General features: G+C 45.8%; 1 protein-coding gene across 3 annotated transcripts; it reads left to right on the top strand.

Moving 5' to 3' along the window:
* Positions 1-9017: 9017 nt before the first annotated feature.
* On the top strand, positions 9018-16335 carry LOC786348 (serpin B4). Of its 3 annotated transcripts, none has more exons than XM_024984455.2 (8): positions 9018-9124; positions 10135-10324; positions 10910-10966; positions 12243-12371; positions 12685-12802; positions 13991-14133; positions 14424-14579; positions 15508-16335. In XM_024984455.2, the coding sequence occupies exons 2-8, from the start codon at positions 10160-10162 to the stop codon at positions 15910-15912; spliced, it is 1173 nt and encodes a 390-aa protein (XP_024840223.1). In that variant the 5' UTR covers positions 9018-9124; positions 10135-10159; the 3' UTR covers positions 15913-16335. The 3 variants fall into 3 exon arrangements, with proteins under 3 accessions (XP_024840223.1, XP_024840224.1, XP_059737098.1); XM_024984456.2 differs by having other exon boundaries at positions 9038-9124; positions 10102-10324; XM_059881115.1 differs by lacking the exon at positions 9018-9124 and having other exon boundaries at positions 9132-10324.
* The last annotated feature ends 1281 nt before the right edge of the window (positions 16336-17616 follow it).

The raw sequence follows: 17616 nt of genomic DNA, 5'->3' as shown, positions 1-17616 counted from the left end.
TCTAAGTAGGTAAGACAGATGATATATATGTTAGAGCTACTGAAAGAAATATGGTAATCGTGGCTGAAGCAGAGATGGGATAAGACTGGGAGAGCATCCAGTGAGAAGAAGGACTGACAAGTGACCCTGAAGTCCACCAACCCATAAAGCAAAGAACTGACAAATTTTATTTCGCAAAACATAACATTTCTCAGGGCACATAGATTGGCATGATGGTTTCACAAATATATACTCACCTCAAACCTCCTGATGTTCATACATTAAATACATACAGCTCTTTATACATCATTCATCATTCATACATCATTCACACTCTCTCATCACAGTATTGTCATTTCTTTTTCGGGAGGTGTGTTGTTCAAGAACAGCTGTCACACTGTTGATCTCTAAGGGAGAGGGGAAGCTGGGGTCTCCTATGCTGCCATCTGGGTGATGTCTCCAGAAAACCACATATCTCCTTGGCTGAGCAATGCACTTCTAGAGAAAGTCTTTCTCAAGTACACAAAGTGGCACATATCACTACTTTCTTACAGGGTTAAAAGTTGACCAGACTATTACCAGACCAGTAATTCCACATCCTGATTTTACCCAAGAGATATGAATACATCCACCACAAAAGGTCTAAGACACAAATGTTCACTGAAGCCTTATTCGTAATGGCCAGAAAGCTGGCAAAACCTCAAATGTCTAACAGGTGAACAAAACAGGTGGAGGAAAGTACAAACCCAAGAATAGTACTTAGAGATAAAAAGGAAAAAACTACTGACAACATGGATTAAACTCCTACACGCTGTGCTGTGCAAACAAGAGACTGAAAAGAATGAGTGTGTGTTATGTAATCCCCTCAGATGACAATTTTACACTATGGATAAATGTAGCTGGGCATCCCCGGTGGCTCAGTGGTAAAGAACCCGCCTGACAATGCAGGAGACATGGATTTGATCCCTGGGTTGGAAAGGTCCCCCGGAGAAGGGAATGGCTTCCCTCTCCAGTGTTCTTGCCGGGAGAATCCCATGGACAGAGAAGCCTGGTGGGCTACAGTCAGTCCAAGGGGTCGCAAGGAGTCAGACACGACCGAGCGACTAATCGACAACAAATGTAGTTACATCTCAATACAAGAGACTTTTGAAACACTTAGAACAATACGATCATAGGAAATGATAGTAAAAAATACAAAGAAGTGATAGCCGATTATTAAATATGAAAGCGAGTATTTTATTGAATGAGATGGATCAGAGCATAATTTCCCTGTGCTATTTCACTTAAGACGAAGATGGATACCGCTAAACACTCATTGGTTGTGTGGCTAACGTAGAGTCTTAAGTTTGCTATTGGCAGGTTGAATCACTAAACATTTCCAGAGATGAAACAAATGAGGAATCACCTTCATGAGAGAAGAAATTTTGATCGGATTAATAACCCAAAGGTTGTATATTAATTGAATACTACACACTGTATTGGCAAGAAATTTTATAAGTTCCATTCATGGGTTTAACCCAACGTATCTTAAAACTATATAACCATGAAACACTCCAGAGTTTTGGTATTTCCTTGTGTTTGAATAAGTATCAGGAATAACATAAAAATGTGTCCGGTATAAACTCATAGGTAGAAATATCACATTTAGTTTGAGTAGATTTCCAGACGCTCCTCTGGTTGGGTCTCCAAAAGATCCCAATCTGAAAACAGTGAAAGATTTGAGAAGTTATGTTGTTAGTGAAAAGTTGTCATTACTCCTTCCATCACCTTGCCTTATCTTATCTTCAGAACAAGTCATTCTGAGCTGACTACTGCCCTTCGGATGCTGCACCCTTCACAGCTTACAGGAATCTCTATGAGCCAAGGAAGCAGAAGCCCTGTGAGTGGGCCTGTGCAGTCTTGATCCATCAGTAAAGGAGATTTGTCTTGGTTGCTCCCAGGCGTGTCTCATCAGGAAGATCTGAGGGAGGCGACAAGCTCACTGTTCTTTTGTGACATGTGGGCAGGTTGGGAAACCTGCCCCTGTGAACGCAGGAGATTCTCAGCTAGCTAAGTCTGGAGACAGAACACAGGCCCTTGAGATGTTGCAGCTTCGGACAGTAATAATGCCTCCATAGGCACCTGGAAGCTGGCTCCAAGGTGTGCGCTGGGGCAGCCTTCCAGCCTCACGCAGGGGCTGGAACCTCAGCTGTGACGGTCCAGGACCCCGGTCCGCCGCCGGGGCTCAGTCTCTCTGCCTCCCTCTGCACCGCCCTCCCTTCCACCTCTCTCTCTCTCCCCCTCTTTTCCTCTCCCTGCCTCCCTACACGTTCTCTCTCTCTGTCTCTCTCTCTCACCAAACACGCACAGCATCTAAACAAGGGAGCTGGGTCAGCAGGGCTCCACCATTAAATACACCTCGGCTTTGGAGCTAAGCCTCCAGGAAGGCCTCAGGAAAAGCCCCTGCCGGGGCAGCCAGTTTCCCGCGCTGCCCTCCCATCTCCACCCTTGAAACGAGGACTTCACCTCCTGGGGCTCTGAACTGCTGCCACGAGAAGTGGCCCTGAAACCAGGAACAAGCCAGAGCGCATCTCTCCTCACCCTTCTGGGTTCTGGGGAGGAGAAGCACCGCCGGAGCCACGACAGAGCCGCCCACACCCGCAGGCCGGCCCTGCGAGGCCCTGACCGCCTCCTGCGCGCCGCCCCCCGGCGCCGCGTCCGCTCCAACGCCGCCGCCGGCCCCGCTGCTCCAGGGCCTCGTGTCCTGAGCTCTCAGTGTCCGCGCTGCGCAGGCTTGCTCAGGATCGCATGGATACAGATAAATGTCTCGTGGTCACGGAAAAATACTGCCATGGCTTCTCTCCAGACTCTTACGAGTGTTTAGTTTGGCTGATAGGATCGCTGGTGGTACCGCACTGAAGAGAACTTCCTCTGCCCCCCACACCCCCCACCCAATTTATTTCTAATCACAGAGTGTGACCTTATGTGTAAATAGATCATAGACATAGCTAGTTAACATAAGATCGTACTGACTCAAGCTGGGTCCTCATCCAATGACTGGACCCTTATATGAAGAGAAGAGACACAGGGAAGACGGTCATGTCGAGACAGAGGCACAGGCCCGGAAACTCGAGGAACCACCAGGGGGTAGAAAAGGTAAAGAGAATTTTCCCCGAGAGCCTCGCGAGGAAGTGTGGTCCTGAGAACACACTGATTTTAGACCTCAAGCCTCCAGAAGTGGGAGAGAATGAATACGGTGGTTTGGAACCTCAGTGTGGGCCGCTCACGACAGAGGTCCTAGGAACCTAACACAGTGCCTGGAGAGCAGAGAAGTGCCCTCTCACGCTCCCGTGCCTAAACTGTTAAGTTACGGTAGTTTACTAGAGCAAAAAGTCAACCATTTCAGCAATCAAAAATACATTCAAAGAAGGACATGAACCTCATCAAAACAACACTGTACATCAACATTCAATGCAATGCCCTGAATTTCAGGAGCAAATCTTGCCAGGGTCAGCCCCGGGGGATCCAGGGAATTCGAAGCGAGGACGGCATTGGCGAGGATCAGGAAACAACTGCTTAATTAAACGTTAATTAAGGATATAAAGAGTAATAGAATAAGGATCGCTCAGTGAGGAAATTCAGTGGAGAAAAGAGGCTGAATAATTCAGCCAGAAGGTAAGAGAAAGAACGACATGGTGAGACCAAGTTTCGGTGAACAAGGCCCGCACTTTATTTTCCAAAGTAGTTTTTATACCTTAAGTTATGCATAGACGATAATGGGGGAAGGGGTAGAGTCATGCAGTAAGCCAGGCTTTCTTCCTGCAAACTTATCATATGCAAAAGTTTAGGTGATTTGCATCATCTTCTGGCCCAGAGGCCTTTTCCTCTAAAGGTGATTATTCTAAAGTCAGGTGCCAGCCTCCAAAAAGCATTAGATAAAGTTGCATTCCTACAGAGCAAAGGTGTGGTGGGCTATAACAAGAAAAAGAATTACCTCAAGGGTCCCAGGTTACAAACATTAAAGCTACTACTTACACCAATTATATTAATCAATACACTGCCAGGGACACAGCAGGTAAGGGATATGGAGACTTAGCAGCAAATATTGGCCCAACAAGTGAAAATCCCTTCACCAATACAATTTCTAATCAATCTTTTGACTGCTCAAAGGAATCTGTATTTAGACAGTTTAGAACATCTCATGCCTCTCAGTGTGGACAGTTTGGAGGCTCTGAGCAATCACATGTGGCCGGAAAAACCTATTCAGGCAGGCTAGAGGACTTCCAAGGGAGTTTGTAGGTTGAAACACTGTCACACCCAGGAACTTATTAACTGGAGCTGTAAGCTAACTCTTTTTTCGGAGAGAGGTAGTGGGGGACAGGTGAAAGCACAAAGCAGAAAGTAGGCAGACTCTGGTTTTAGGGGTAGATTGCTCGAGAATTTCCAGGGAGACTCCTGAGGCTTGATCCCGCCTTTGCGTATGCCAAGCCTCCTTCCTCATGACCTTTGCCAGGGGCGGAGCTCCTCACCTGGCTACCGGCAGTGATAGAATTCCAGTTGAGCTATTCCAGATCCTGAAAGATGATGCTGTGGAAAGTGCTGCACTCAATATGCAATATGCACTCAATATGCAATATGCCGGCTCCCGGCATCTCCCCGTTTTTTATTTCTTAAAACAGCCAGAAATCTTTCACTGGAAGTGCAGGTAATTAGGATGTTCTGTCAGGTGGTCATCAGATGCAGGGAGGAAATCCCTGGAACAAGTTAGAGCCAGGCGTTCCTTGAGCAATGATAGACATTTACTGGGGTCTATGGAGTTGACGTTATCTTGCTTGGATCACTGAGAAACTGAAGGTGCTGAAGACAGCTGTCCCTGGCAGTCCTGGTGAGATATGTGCTAAAGCCAGAGTCACGTCCGGGAACAGAGAGGCTGATTGCAGAAGTCATGGGGTGGGGAAGGATGGTGCTATCATGGTCTCAGAGTTTGTCTCAGAGGATGAGGCTTAGGAAGTCAGTGGCCACCAAATGTAAAGGAGCCTTGGCAAACCTCCCTTGTCATTGAGTCCCTGCTTCTAGCACTGTGGTAGAGACCCTTCACTAAGCTCAGTACTAAGTCATGGAACATAATTAAGAACTCAATGAATGGAGAGTGAATCATTAAGAAATTATAAAAATAGATAATCAAACACATTATGTGATCACCCCTACATTCACATGGAATCAAGAAGCCTTCATTCAAATGTAAGAGACCAAGAGTCAGTGATTCCTAGTTCATGCACAAAGAACAGTCTCTCTCTTCCTGCATTCTACCAAAAAATTAAGAGACCCATAAAAGCGAATCCTGGAGGCAGTGCGATCTTTCTGATATGATAAGAAGTTAGAGAATAAAATTTTGACTAAGGACTTACTCAGTCCTTCCTTAATATATAATTTTAATCAATTCAAGGGGCTTCCCAGTTGGCACTGGTGGTAAAGAACCAGGTTGCCAACACGGGAGACATAAGAGACCCAGGTTCAATCCCTGGATTGGGAAGATCCCCTGGAGGAGGGCATGGCAACCCACTCCAGTATTCTTGCCTGGAGACTCTCCATGGACAGAGGAGCCTGGTGGGCTACAGCCCAGAGGGTCACAAAGAGTGGGAAACGACTGAAGTGACTTAGCAAACACACACGAAATCAATTGGAATGTTAAATGTCAATCAAAAACTGCTGAAAGGAAGGGCTGTAGAAATGGTTCTAGAGACAGGAGATGTGAGAGAGGGTTGGATGGTGCTAAGCACAGAGTAGGATGACTGTCCCGAGTGGAACTGGAGGCATGGGAATGGGGAGACGGGTGGTGAGAATGAACTGTCTCAGTCTGCCATGACACACCTACAGACAAGACCATTCCCCAACTAAGGGACATTAAGGTAAATCTGATTCATCCTGTTCAGATGCTATTTACATTCTACGGATCTGTATCAGTATGGGAATATTAAAACAGTAATTGATCGTATATGAAACGAGTCGCCAGTCCAGGTTCGATGCACGATACTGGATGCTTGGGGCTGGTGCACTGGGACGGCCCAGACGGATGGTATGGGGAGGGAGGAGGGTTCAGGATGGGGAACACATGTATACCTGTGGCAGATTCATTTTGATATATGGCAAAACCAATACAATATTGTAAAGTAAAATAAAATTAAAAAAAATAAATAAAACAGTAATTGGCAGATATCCTGTTATTGAAAGCTTGAAGGGTTTTCTCAAGTAACCAGTTTACCTGCAGATGGGTATGACCACGTGCGTAATAAGAAGGAAGAGATAAAATGCCCCCTAGGATGTGCACCTCAGCAAAGCTGGTGAACCTTCACGCCCTTCACAAGGACGGAAGAAAACAGGAGGAGAGCAGAGGAGCTATTTTGAAGCAACCTACACAGGTATTAGAAATACGTGGGATGGTTCCTGGACATGTCATTTCCTCTTCAGTTTTATTGGATTCTGGGATTCATGATGCCAATGATGTTGGTATATTTAGAAAATACCCAAAGACGGGTGGCAAGTACTGACTTGCAGAATCGTCTGAGAAGTGCTGAGTGTCCTGTGACACTGTGTGACATCGTGGTGTCTTCACCTTGTCTAATACATGCCAGGAGCACTTTTGAAAAGGAGAGGGACAAGGATGTGATATGGATTCTTATTTGAACTAACCAAAGTTCCCTCTAAATTTAAGCAAAATCCTTTGCTTTGCATACATGCTCAGTCGTGTCCCACTCTTTGCCACCCTATGGACTGACTGTTGCCCGACAGACTCCTCTGTCCCTGGGATTTCCCAGGCAAGAATACTGGAGTGGGTTGCCATTTCCTCCTCCAGAACAAAATCTTGATCTTCATCAGTTAGTTGCTTTTCCACAAAGCCAGCCCCTGCACCACCAACCTCAGTAACTTATTCACAGGAGGAATCAGCGCAGTCAGTGGTTCCCTTGAGTCCACGTCTCCTGCTCTGTCCCCTGGGCTTCCTCCAGGCCCAGCCGGGGCTCCTTGCTTCTGTCTCTGGGCTCAGAGCCCTTTCTCTTTGAACCCAAAGATGTTCACCCTGCTCTGGCCTGTTCACCCTGTTCACCCTGCTCAGGGGGCTTCCCTGCTCTCTGACAGCACCCGTGACGCAGCCTTGACTGGGAGCTCTTATACCTCATGTTTGTTGTTTTCCGTCCTGGATCTTTTCTCCTGCTTATTTCCTTCTTCTTTAGACTCAGCTCTGCCGTTAGACTCCAGCAGACTCCATCCTCGCTCAGCCCACCCAGTCTCAGCTCTGGGGTCTTTGACCTCCAGTGTCATTCGGGGGTCAGGACACATAACCAGGAGGAGCCCTAAGAGCAGCAGGGCTGAGCTCAGGAATCATCTTTCCGGTTTAGGCACACAGGTCTCCCCTTCCTCCAGCTCGTGTCTCCATCCCTGTGCTTCTGGGACTCTGAGGTGGGTGAGGCTTCCTGTGAGTGGGTGCTGTGCTGGGACTGCACACTTGGACCAAGCGCAGTACTGAGTGCCGGGTGAGGAGAGGATTGGAGCCCACACACACGTGCTTTCTCCTAACCTGCTGGAAGTAAAATGGTGCAGCTGCTGGGGAAGGCAGTCTGGTAGTTCTTCTAAATCAATCAGAGAGTGAAATTCAGCCAATCAATCGATCAAGTGTAAACTTACCGTTGACCCACAGATTTCATTCTTAAGAATATGCCCAAGAAATTAAAACATATGTCCACACTGAAACTGCCATTTTACACAACCCTAAAAGAGTATCTGAAACCCTGCCTTCCTCCCTAATGACTGTGGAGTCCTTGGAGGTGAAATTAGGGACCCATTCCCACCCCTTTATATTTTGTGGGAGAACATGATCTCTACTGAGAGGGCAGAAGACGCAGCTTCTTTTCATCTAAACACAAGGAGATTTGTCAGTAAACGCCTGGAGTCTGTCTACACCTCCCTGTGGGGAGGGGATACACACGCAGCCTCCTGGAACCAGCTACCTGCCTGGAGAGCTCACCTGGGCAATTCACCACTTGAGCGTCTGTTCAGTCACTCTTTAGCTCAATTCTGTTATCTGTGAAATGGGGAAAACCAACTCACCAACCTAAACATGGTACTAAAGAGGAAAATGGGTGAATAGAAAACCCCAGTGTTTTGTATTAAAACAGCAGTGTTTAATATTATTCTATTACAGGAACACCAGATGCTTGAAGAGATGAGACTCCAGTGGTGAGACTCAGCCATGCCATTCAAAGAACACATTTTTTCCTCTTTTTTTCTTAGAGACATTTGACTCTGTTGTTCTGGTCATGAATCAGAAGTGGGTGTGCTGCAGATCAGGATGATGGAGAAATGTTGTAGTTCTGGAGCTCAAGCTATTTACTTTTCTGAGAAATCTTCGTAAAAAGCATTAGAAAACTGCCCTTAAAATGGGTCCTGTTTGTATCCGTTGTTCTTCTCACTGAGAGCAAGTGAGTCTGCTGGAAAATGAGCTGCCCTCTGACCTTAGCAACCAGGGCACAGCTGGGATTAACCACGAGGACAATGGGGTCACCGGGAGGACCGCGCCAGGGTCCAGCCTCGAGGGGAGGCAGATCATGCCTGGTCTTCACCTACAGCTGACACAGTTTGCCAATGTCTCTTCAGCTGAGACATTGAGCTATTTTCCCAGGTATACAAAATATTTTTAAAGAAACAGCCTTTTCAGAACTTAAAAAATGTCAGCGTTTCAATAGTTTGTGTTAGAAGTATTCTTAAACACAAGTCAACATGTATTAACAAGAGAAGAAAGATTTTTAAGGGTTATTTCTGGCTGGTCCTAGTTCCTGAGGGTACGTGAAGAAGCTGCCACATAAGTGTACTGTCACAGGTGCCAGAAAGGCACGTACATGCGTTTCCCATGACCATGGATGGTAGGGCACAATTTCTTCTGCAGAAGGAAAGGACTTACAGGAGTTGGTCAATAATCTTGTCTTGACTCATAAAGACTTCTTCCTCATGAAGTTGAAGGTAAGTGGTGACGAAATCAGAAGTTGATCTTGAAATACCACCTGCCTTGAGGAAAGGGCGGCGGCTGGTAGAGGTATATATATTCAGGGCTGAGCACGCCCGGCACACAAGCTTACAGGCTGCCTGCCCACCTCTGCTTCCTCCAGGAACACAGGTAAGTGCTTCCAGCAGCTCTGCGCTAACTCAGGAGTCCTCTCTGAAAATAATAATGAATGTGATGTTTTATCGTGCGTGTGTTAAATATTTCATTTGGTATGATGGTATTTTACGTATTCTGCCACAGAAGAACTTTTTCTCCTGATTTAGTCCACAGGTAATTTACTTATTTCTAAAAGAAAACCCACGTTCCCTCGGGGGCACGTGTATCAGGGGTAGGCTGTCCAGCATCCACAGATCCTTCAAGTAAGGCACGGAGGTACCTGATGGGAGATGGCTGGATGTTACCACATCAGTTTTGCCTTTGAATCTGTTATAAATTCACTGGGAAAGACCTGGAGGCTGGGGAAAATTGAAAGGAAAAAGGAAAGGGGGCAGCATGGATGGGATGGTTATACAGCATCACGGACTCAATGAATATGAATGTGGACAAACTCTGGGAGGTAGTGGAGGACAGAGGAGCTTGTCCATGGAGTGCAAAGAGTTGGACACGACTTAGCAACTGAACAACAACACAACCTCTGTTATAAAGCACTTTTACCCACTCTTGTGCAGTCAGTAAGGAAGAAACAGTAAAGATACGCTATTACTTTTTCGAAAACCGTTCTTTAAGTATTAATTTCAATAGTCGTCTAATTATGAGATGGATACAGGTACATCTCTCAATTATGAAATGTATAACATCAAGTTTCTATTATATTTAAGAAACGTTTTCTATAAATAAGGCTTCCCAGGTGGCACTAGTGGTAAAGAACAAATCTACCAGTCCAGGAGCTGTAAGAGATGTGGGTTCAGTCCCTGGGTGGGGAAGATCCCCTGGAGGAAGGCATAGCAACCCACTCCGGTATTCCTAATTTCAAGCCTTCTAATTACTAAATGTATACAAAGGAAAAATCTTCGTTGCCAGAAATCCACAACCCACACATAAGGCATTTCTTTTAGAAATTCTCATTACAGACTACCTTCCTTCCCTAGAGTGATGATAAAATGCATCTGATGCTCTTCCAGGACTTCCAGACCACATCCGGCCACCATGAGTTCCCTCAGTGAAGCAATCATCCACCTTGCAATTGATCTGTTCCACCAGATCAGAAAATCAGAGAAGGAAAACATCTTCCTGTCGCCTTTCAGTATCTCGTCAGCCTTAGCCATGACTTACTTAGGGGCCCGAGAAAACACCGCATCACAGATGCAGAAGGTAGGTGGCAGCTGCCTTTCCATCACAGGTTTGCATGGGGTGTCTGCTGGCTGCTGTGCAGATGACCACAGGTCTGTTGTCCCCAGGGTCCCAGGGGAAGCTCAAGCAGCCCCACGACTGGGTGGGCACAGAGTTATGGGGGCAGGGCTCCCCACCTGCCTCCTGTGCCTGGACTTCCTCTGGGGGCTGGGATGAACCCCTACAACTGCCCAACAACCAGAGGTGAGGCTTTAATGGAAGACTTCAGTAGAAGTGAGGCCCTGACTAAAGTCCACGGGAGATATCTTTACATGTTTCCTCAACGATGAATGAAAAACGAGACACAGTTCTTTAAAGTGGACAGCGCTCAAGCAGCTTTGTGTTTCCCACACACGACTGTGTTTTTTAAGAAGCAAGTGTTTGCACTGAATATTCTTTCTTCTTTTCTTTGTTCCCTATGCTTTGGGGGTTTTTTGTTTGGTTTGGTACTTGGTTTGCATTTTCTTTCCTTTCTTCTTCCTGACTTTTTTCTTTCTTTTTGGTCGACTGTGATGCACACAGATATATCAGGTGACACTTCTTTGCCCCACTGTCTGTCTCCTCCAGGTCCTTCACTTCAATAAAATCGCAGAGAACACAAGAGGAGGAGCCGCAAAAGAGCACGTGAGTCACAGGGCACCGGATTTAGAGGATCACATATCCAAGAGGGTCATAGTTTAAACTGGGAATTTCAGACCAAGTGGGGAAAGTCCACTTTTAGGGACATCTTAAGTGAAACCCAGCGGACAGAGTTGTAGCTCATTTCACGTTACATATATGTGCTTCACGGCTTTGTTATCCTAGAGGAGAGTAGCATGTGCTTCACGGGAAGGGCTCGGAAACCCAAAGGGGCTTCAGACTGCGCTCTGTTGTTCAGGAATGACAAATGTGGACAATACAACTGCTCTGAGCCACAGTGACTTCATCCCAGTTCACTGGGGATGATAAAATGTCTGCTGCAATACATGCAAATCCATGTGAAACAGAATAGCAGGGCCAGGAAAATGAAAACTCTGATGTATAGTACGTATTTTATTATGGTTATTATAGCAAAATAATAACTATACTATTTATAACATGTTTCTAACATTGCATAGTATGAACTCATAATATTAATATTATTATTGGATAATGTTAAATCATGATGGTAGTTCATATTATGAAGACCAATAGGTAGGCATCAAAATATATTATGGAAAGTGATTAACTGAGAGCTATTGTTTATAGGCTCGTCCAAAACTCTCAGGTAGCAAGGTTAAGGTTCTGGATTGAGACAAGCCTGGGTTGAAAACCTGGCTCTGTCTCCTTGGAGAAGCTACTTAGCCCTCTGCACTCTCTTGTCATCATGTGAATCCAGCCAAAGACTTAGAGATGCTGGTGTACAGCTGCTGGCAGAGTCCCAGACACACACTTCTCCCACACCGAGAAGTGCGGCCATCAGAACGAAGAGCCGTAGGGCAGAGTCAACAGGTCTTAGAAGACAATCCCACCAGGAGTATAACAGGGCTTCACGTCATAACCTAGGACGATACACAGATTTCACTTTCTCACACAGCTGATGACTGTCAGAGACGCACTATGGTCTGGCCCTCAAGAAGCCTAACTTTAGCTGAGGAGGTGACCCTAAGCATTGCAGACAGCTAAGACAGTGCCTGGAGGAACGGCGCTGCGTGGGAGTTCAAAGGAGAAAAGAGGGATGTCTGAGCAGGAGAAAGAATTGCCTAGGAGACCGGCTGTAAGGATTAGGAAGGCTATACCGGTAAAACACACCAATTAGGGGAAATAACCACAACCATCATCCCTGGGGATACCTCCCTCTAGACAGGGATCCACAGACCCCTGGGCATGTAGAGTTTACATTGACAGAGACTCCAATGAGCTCACTTTTTGACATTTGAAGGTTGAAAAGCCAGGAAATGTTCATCAACACTTTCAAAAGCTTCTGACAGAATTAAAGAAATCCACTGATGCCTATGAGCTGAGTGTCGCCAACAGGCTCTACGGAGAAAAGGAGTTTCGGTTTCTCCAGGTGAGTTTCCTGGTCTGTCACGCCTTTGGTCTGCATCCCTGGTCCTCGGGCCCCATCTCCTAATGGGGGGAGGGTGCAGAGGAGCCTGGGGACCCACACGGGGGCATTACTCCCAGGGGCGCCAGGCTCCCTGACCACAACTGCCCCTGCTGGAGAGTCCAGAGGGTGATAGCACACCAGTAAGGGGGGGCTAGGGATTGGCCTGTGACCTCTGCTTGATCAGGATTTAACACATTTAATTTAATTTGGGAATACCTACATAGTTACTGATAAATTACTTTTCATTCCTGCTTTCTTCCTGCTCATGTCATAGGAATACCTGGATAATGTTCAGAAATTTTATCTAGCCAGTGTGGAATCTGCTGATTTTAAAAATGCTGCAGAGGAAAGTCGAAAGATGATTAATTCCTGGGTGGAGAGCCAAACCAATGGTAGGTTATGAGAGAGTCACTCATTACAAACCACGGCTGAGTCCCCGCTGTGTGTGAACACGGTGCTGGACCCTGACCGGGCTGTCAGGGGCGCGGTGAGATGAGACTGCAGAGGGTGGGGAGGCCCTGCAGGGGGTGGACGGTCCACGTCAGTGTGGAGAGAAACGGGCGGGGGTGCTCCCAGGACCAGCCCCCTGCAGGCACAGCTGACCCTGGAAGACAGTGTCTTGTGGATCCCAAGTCTCTGCTCAGACTTCAGGTTGATTCATAAGTTGTTCTAAATTAAAGGCGTAACTTCCGGGTTATAATCCCTAAGAGAAAATATGAAGAGTCCACTTTTGCTTTCTTAACTGGGAAACAAGCCCCTCTCCGTTACACCATCCTTCTTGCAGAAATGACCACCTGCAGGAGAAGGGTCCTGGCCCACGTCCCCCTCCCACTGGATTGTCACAGTGTCCACCCCACCCAGGGAGGGGCTGGACAACGTCTCCATCCCATGAACCGTATCCTACCTCCCTTCCGAAACATAGGCTTAACCTACAGCAACTCAATGTGCAGAATGAAGAAGAAGACAGGGAATGGAAACAAGAGACAAAGCTACTGAGGGAACAGGAAGGGAGGAAAGGGAAGAAGAAAACTGACCAGTAAAGGTCAGCTGAAATCAGTTCTTCAGAATTGATGACCTGTTCATCAGTTCTGATGAACAACGTATTGTCAGAATTGATGACCCAGAATTCTTGGGTCAGGAAGAGCCCCTGAAGGAGGGCACGGCATCCCACTCCAGTATTCTTGCCTAGAGAGTCCCATGGACAGAGGAGCCTGGTGGGCTGCAGTCCGTGGGCTCACAGACTGAAGAGGCTTAGCACAGCATGGCATCTTAAGTATCATAGAAATATCATGGCATCTTAAATATCAGAAATCAGTTCATCAGGATTCCTTGTGAAATGACTGATGTCCCCACACACACAGACTGAACACCTTCCCAGTCAGGAGCAGGGGCGTCTGCATGAGGGCGACTCCATCAGGCTCGGGCCGTGAGCAAAGCCTCACCTAGTGAACCGCTGGGCATGGAGTCCCTCACGGGCTGACTTGTGTGAATATTTAATCATCACTTGTAACTTTCAACGTATCTGACAGATAAACCACTCGTGCCTTTCATGACAGACCTTTGATTTTCTGTCTTTGCAGGAAAAATCAAGGACCTATTTCCCAAAGACTCTCTCGACAGCTCTACTGTTCTGGTTCTGGTGAACGCCGTCTACTTCAAAGGGCAGTGGAACCAGAAATTTAAGGAAGAACATACTGCAGAGGAAAAGTTTTGGCTGAACAAGGTATTGTCTGTAATTTACGTGTATAACCAAGTGTAGCTACATGCACTGTGAAATTTAAATACATGGTAATTAATATATAACTCGTATAGAAGATAGAATTTGTCAAGGCTTATTTTCTTGTCCTTTTTTTAAACTTTATTTACTGGGGATTCCTGGAAGAAACTCTTATCTCTAAGACACAAATTTCCCAGATCATCTCTTAGGAGGCTGAGTTTGGTGTCTCAATAATACTATCTTTTTTCCTGGCCTACTGCTCACTTGGCATTCTTTTGCACATGAATTTACTGCAGGATACAAGCAAACCTGTGCAGATGATGAAACAAACCAATAGTTTCAAGTTCGTGTCACTGGAGGACGTGCAAGCCAAGATCCTGGAAATCCCGTACAAAGGCGAAGAGCTAAGCATGTTGGTGCTGCTGCCCAATGAAGTAGACGGTCTGCAGGAGGTAAAACCTGGTATTCACTGTCTCCTTGCCATTGCTCACATTTCCAGTGATTCAGTGCTTGTGTGGGCTGCTCATAGATTGGTAGTACTGGCTGGCAGCATAGAACAAAAAATAATAATAATAATAATAACATCTGCTACTGCTACTGCTACTGCTACTGCTAAGTCACTTCAGTCGTGTCTGACTCTGTGCGTCCCCATAGATGGCAGCCCACCAGGCTCCCCCGTCCCTGGGATTCTCCAGGCAATAACACTGGAGTGGGCTGCCATTTCCTTCTCCAATGCATGAAAGTGAAAAGTGAAAGTGAAGTCGCTCAGTCGTGTCCGACCCTCAGCGACCCCATGGACTGCAGCCCACCAGGCTCCTCCATCCATGGGATTTTCCAGGCAAGAGTACTGGAGTAGGTGCCAGTGGCTCAATGGTAAAGAATCCGCCTACAGTGTGCGAGCCACAGGAGACACGGGTTCAATCCCTGGGTCAGGAAGGTCCCCTCGAGGAAGAAATGACAACCCACTCCAGTATTTCTGCCTGGGAAATCCCATGGACAGAGGAGCCTGGAGGGATACAGACCATGGGGTCACAAAGTGTCAGACATGACCTTCACATGAAACACATGTTGTTTCATTTCTGTGTGCATGTTTATATAACACACATCCACACATGTGTATAGACATTTCTGTATACGCGTATATAGTGTACATACATACATAGAAAGAGCAAAGTTATAAATGTATAAAAACATTTATTTGATCGTATGATATATATTCAGGACTGTTATTGTTTCCCCCTCAGAGAAAATGTAATAAACTGAATCTCCTGTATTCATGTTTACTGTTAAAATAAAGGTTTCCCAGACATTTCAATCCAAGGTTAGGTGGGCTCCATGACCATGAGAATCCTGACAGTTGTTCCTTTTCCACTGTTACAGCTTGAAGACCAGCTCACTGCTGAGAAGTTAATAGCGTGGACGAGCCCACAGAATATGGGGAAGAGAGAAGTGGACTTATACCTGCCTCGGTTTAAAGTGGAAGAGAGCTACGACCTCGTGCCCACACTGCAAGCCCTGGGGATGGTGGATGCCTTCCGTGGTGGGGTCGCCAACTTCTCGGGCATGACCGGGAGCCGTGATCTGGCGGTATCAAAGGTCTTCCACAAGTCCTTTGTGGAGGTGACCGAGGAGGGCACGGAGGCCGCGGCTGCTACCGGTGTGGTTATTATACGCACATCATTACCGTTTCGTGAGCGTTTCCGCTGCGATCACCCTTTCCTGTTCCTCATCAAGCACATCAAGACCAACAGCATCCTCTTCTGTGGCCGAGTCTCTTCCCCTTAGATGTCCTTGGGCAGCGGCCACACTCGGGGACGTTCAGAGAGCTGTTCCCGGAGCTTGAATGCTGGTGCAACAGGTTCCCTTGGATGCATTTTCCTTTCCAAACGTATAGTCACCACTCACAATGTATTGGATAAAATATTGTTTGTCTGTCTCTCTCTTTCTACAAACACATGTAACCTACTCTAATCCCCATGAAAACACCTCCTTGGACAAATTGTTCACTATATTTTTAAAAGTTATTTCCATACTCTATCTTCTACTAAGTTTGAAATATCATAGCTCCTATTTCAAAAGTTATTTTTACTTTTCAAACCTAGACATTCACATTTATTTGAGTTCAGGTGGTATGTGGGACCCTTACATGTCTAAATTTTTTAATTTTCTGAAGTGCATTATCAATAAAACCATGGCTTGTTCATGTCATTTGTTGCTCATCCTTTTTTTTTCAACAAAGTGTAAGTGACCCCCCACACGTGGAAAAGATCATATAGAAAGATATTATCCTACATAGAAATCAAAATAGTGCAGCATGATGAGGTTAAAAAGGCAGACTGCTGTCAGAACATGGAAGGCTCTGTAACCCATGTAAGAGCCTAGATATAAGCATCTAGAACTCAGACTTGGGATGTGAACTGAGTCTCTAAGTAGGTAAGACAGATGATACATATGTTAGAGCTACCGAGAGAAATATGGTAATTGTGGCTGAAGGCAGAGATGGGATAAGACTGGGAGAGCATCCAGTGAGAAGAAGGGCTGACAAGTGACCCTGAATTCCACCAACCCATAAAGCAAAGAACTGACAAATTTTATTCCCCAAAACACAACTTTTCTCAGGGCAAGAGGAATCATTTGGAGCTGATATGTTTATTACATAGATTGGCATGATGGTTTCACAGATATATACTCACCTCAAAACTCATGACGTTCATACATTAAATACATACAGCTCTTTATACATCATTCATACATGAAGAAAGTTATTTTTGAACACAAAGTAATACAAATCAATGTGTGACTTTAAACATAAAGATAATAGATGCTTAATAAAGAATATAATGCATATACACCACAGGACAGGCTTCCCTGGTGGTGCAGTGATAAGGAATCTGACTGCCAAGCAGGAGACCTGGGTTCAAAAAGGAGCTGGACATGAGGTAGTGACTAAACAACACAACACCAGACACCACAGGACACCAACTTGTCCCCATGGGATTGCACAAAGCTAAAATTAAAAGACTGGTCAAACCCTGTGTGGAGAAAACGTGGATCAACCAGAACTCTCCCACACCATTGGTAGGGATACAAAAGCTGCAACCACTCAGGAAAATAGTCATGCAATTTTATTTTTTCAATCTTTATTAAAATATTATTGGCCCATAGCACTGAGTAAGTTGAAGGTGAACATGCGGTACACTCATTTTCTACATACAAATCTGATACACTCATTTTCTACAAAGTGACCACCAGCACAGCTTGCACTAACACTGCTCTCTCAGGGAAGAGGAATCATTTGGAGGTGATATGTTTATTACACAGATTGGCATGATGGTTTCACAGATATATACTCACCTCAAAACTCCTGATGTTCATACATTAAATACGTACAGCTCTTTATACACCATTCATCATTCATACATCATTCACACTCTCTCATCACAGTATTGTCATTTCTTTTTCGGGAGGTGTGTTGTTCAAGAACAGCTG

The sequence above is a fragment of the Bos taurus genome, chromosome 24, assembly GCF_002263795.3.
Source record: "Bos taurus isolate L1 Dominette 01449 registration number 42190680 breed Hereford chromosome 24, ARS-UCD2.0, whole genome shotgun sequence".
Taxonomy (NCBI): Eukaryota; Metazoa; Chordata; class Mammalia; order Artiodactyla; family Bovidae; genus Bos; species Bos taurus.
The sequence above is the reverse complement of the archived record's forward strand: the minus strand, read 5'-3'. Positions and strand labels throughout refer to the sequence as shown.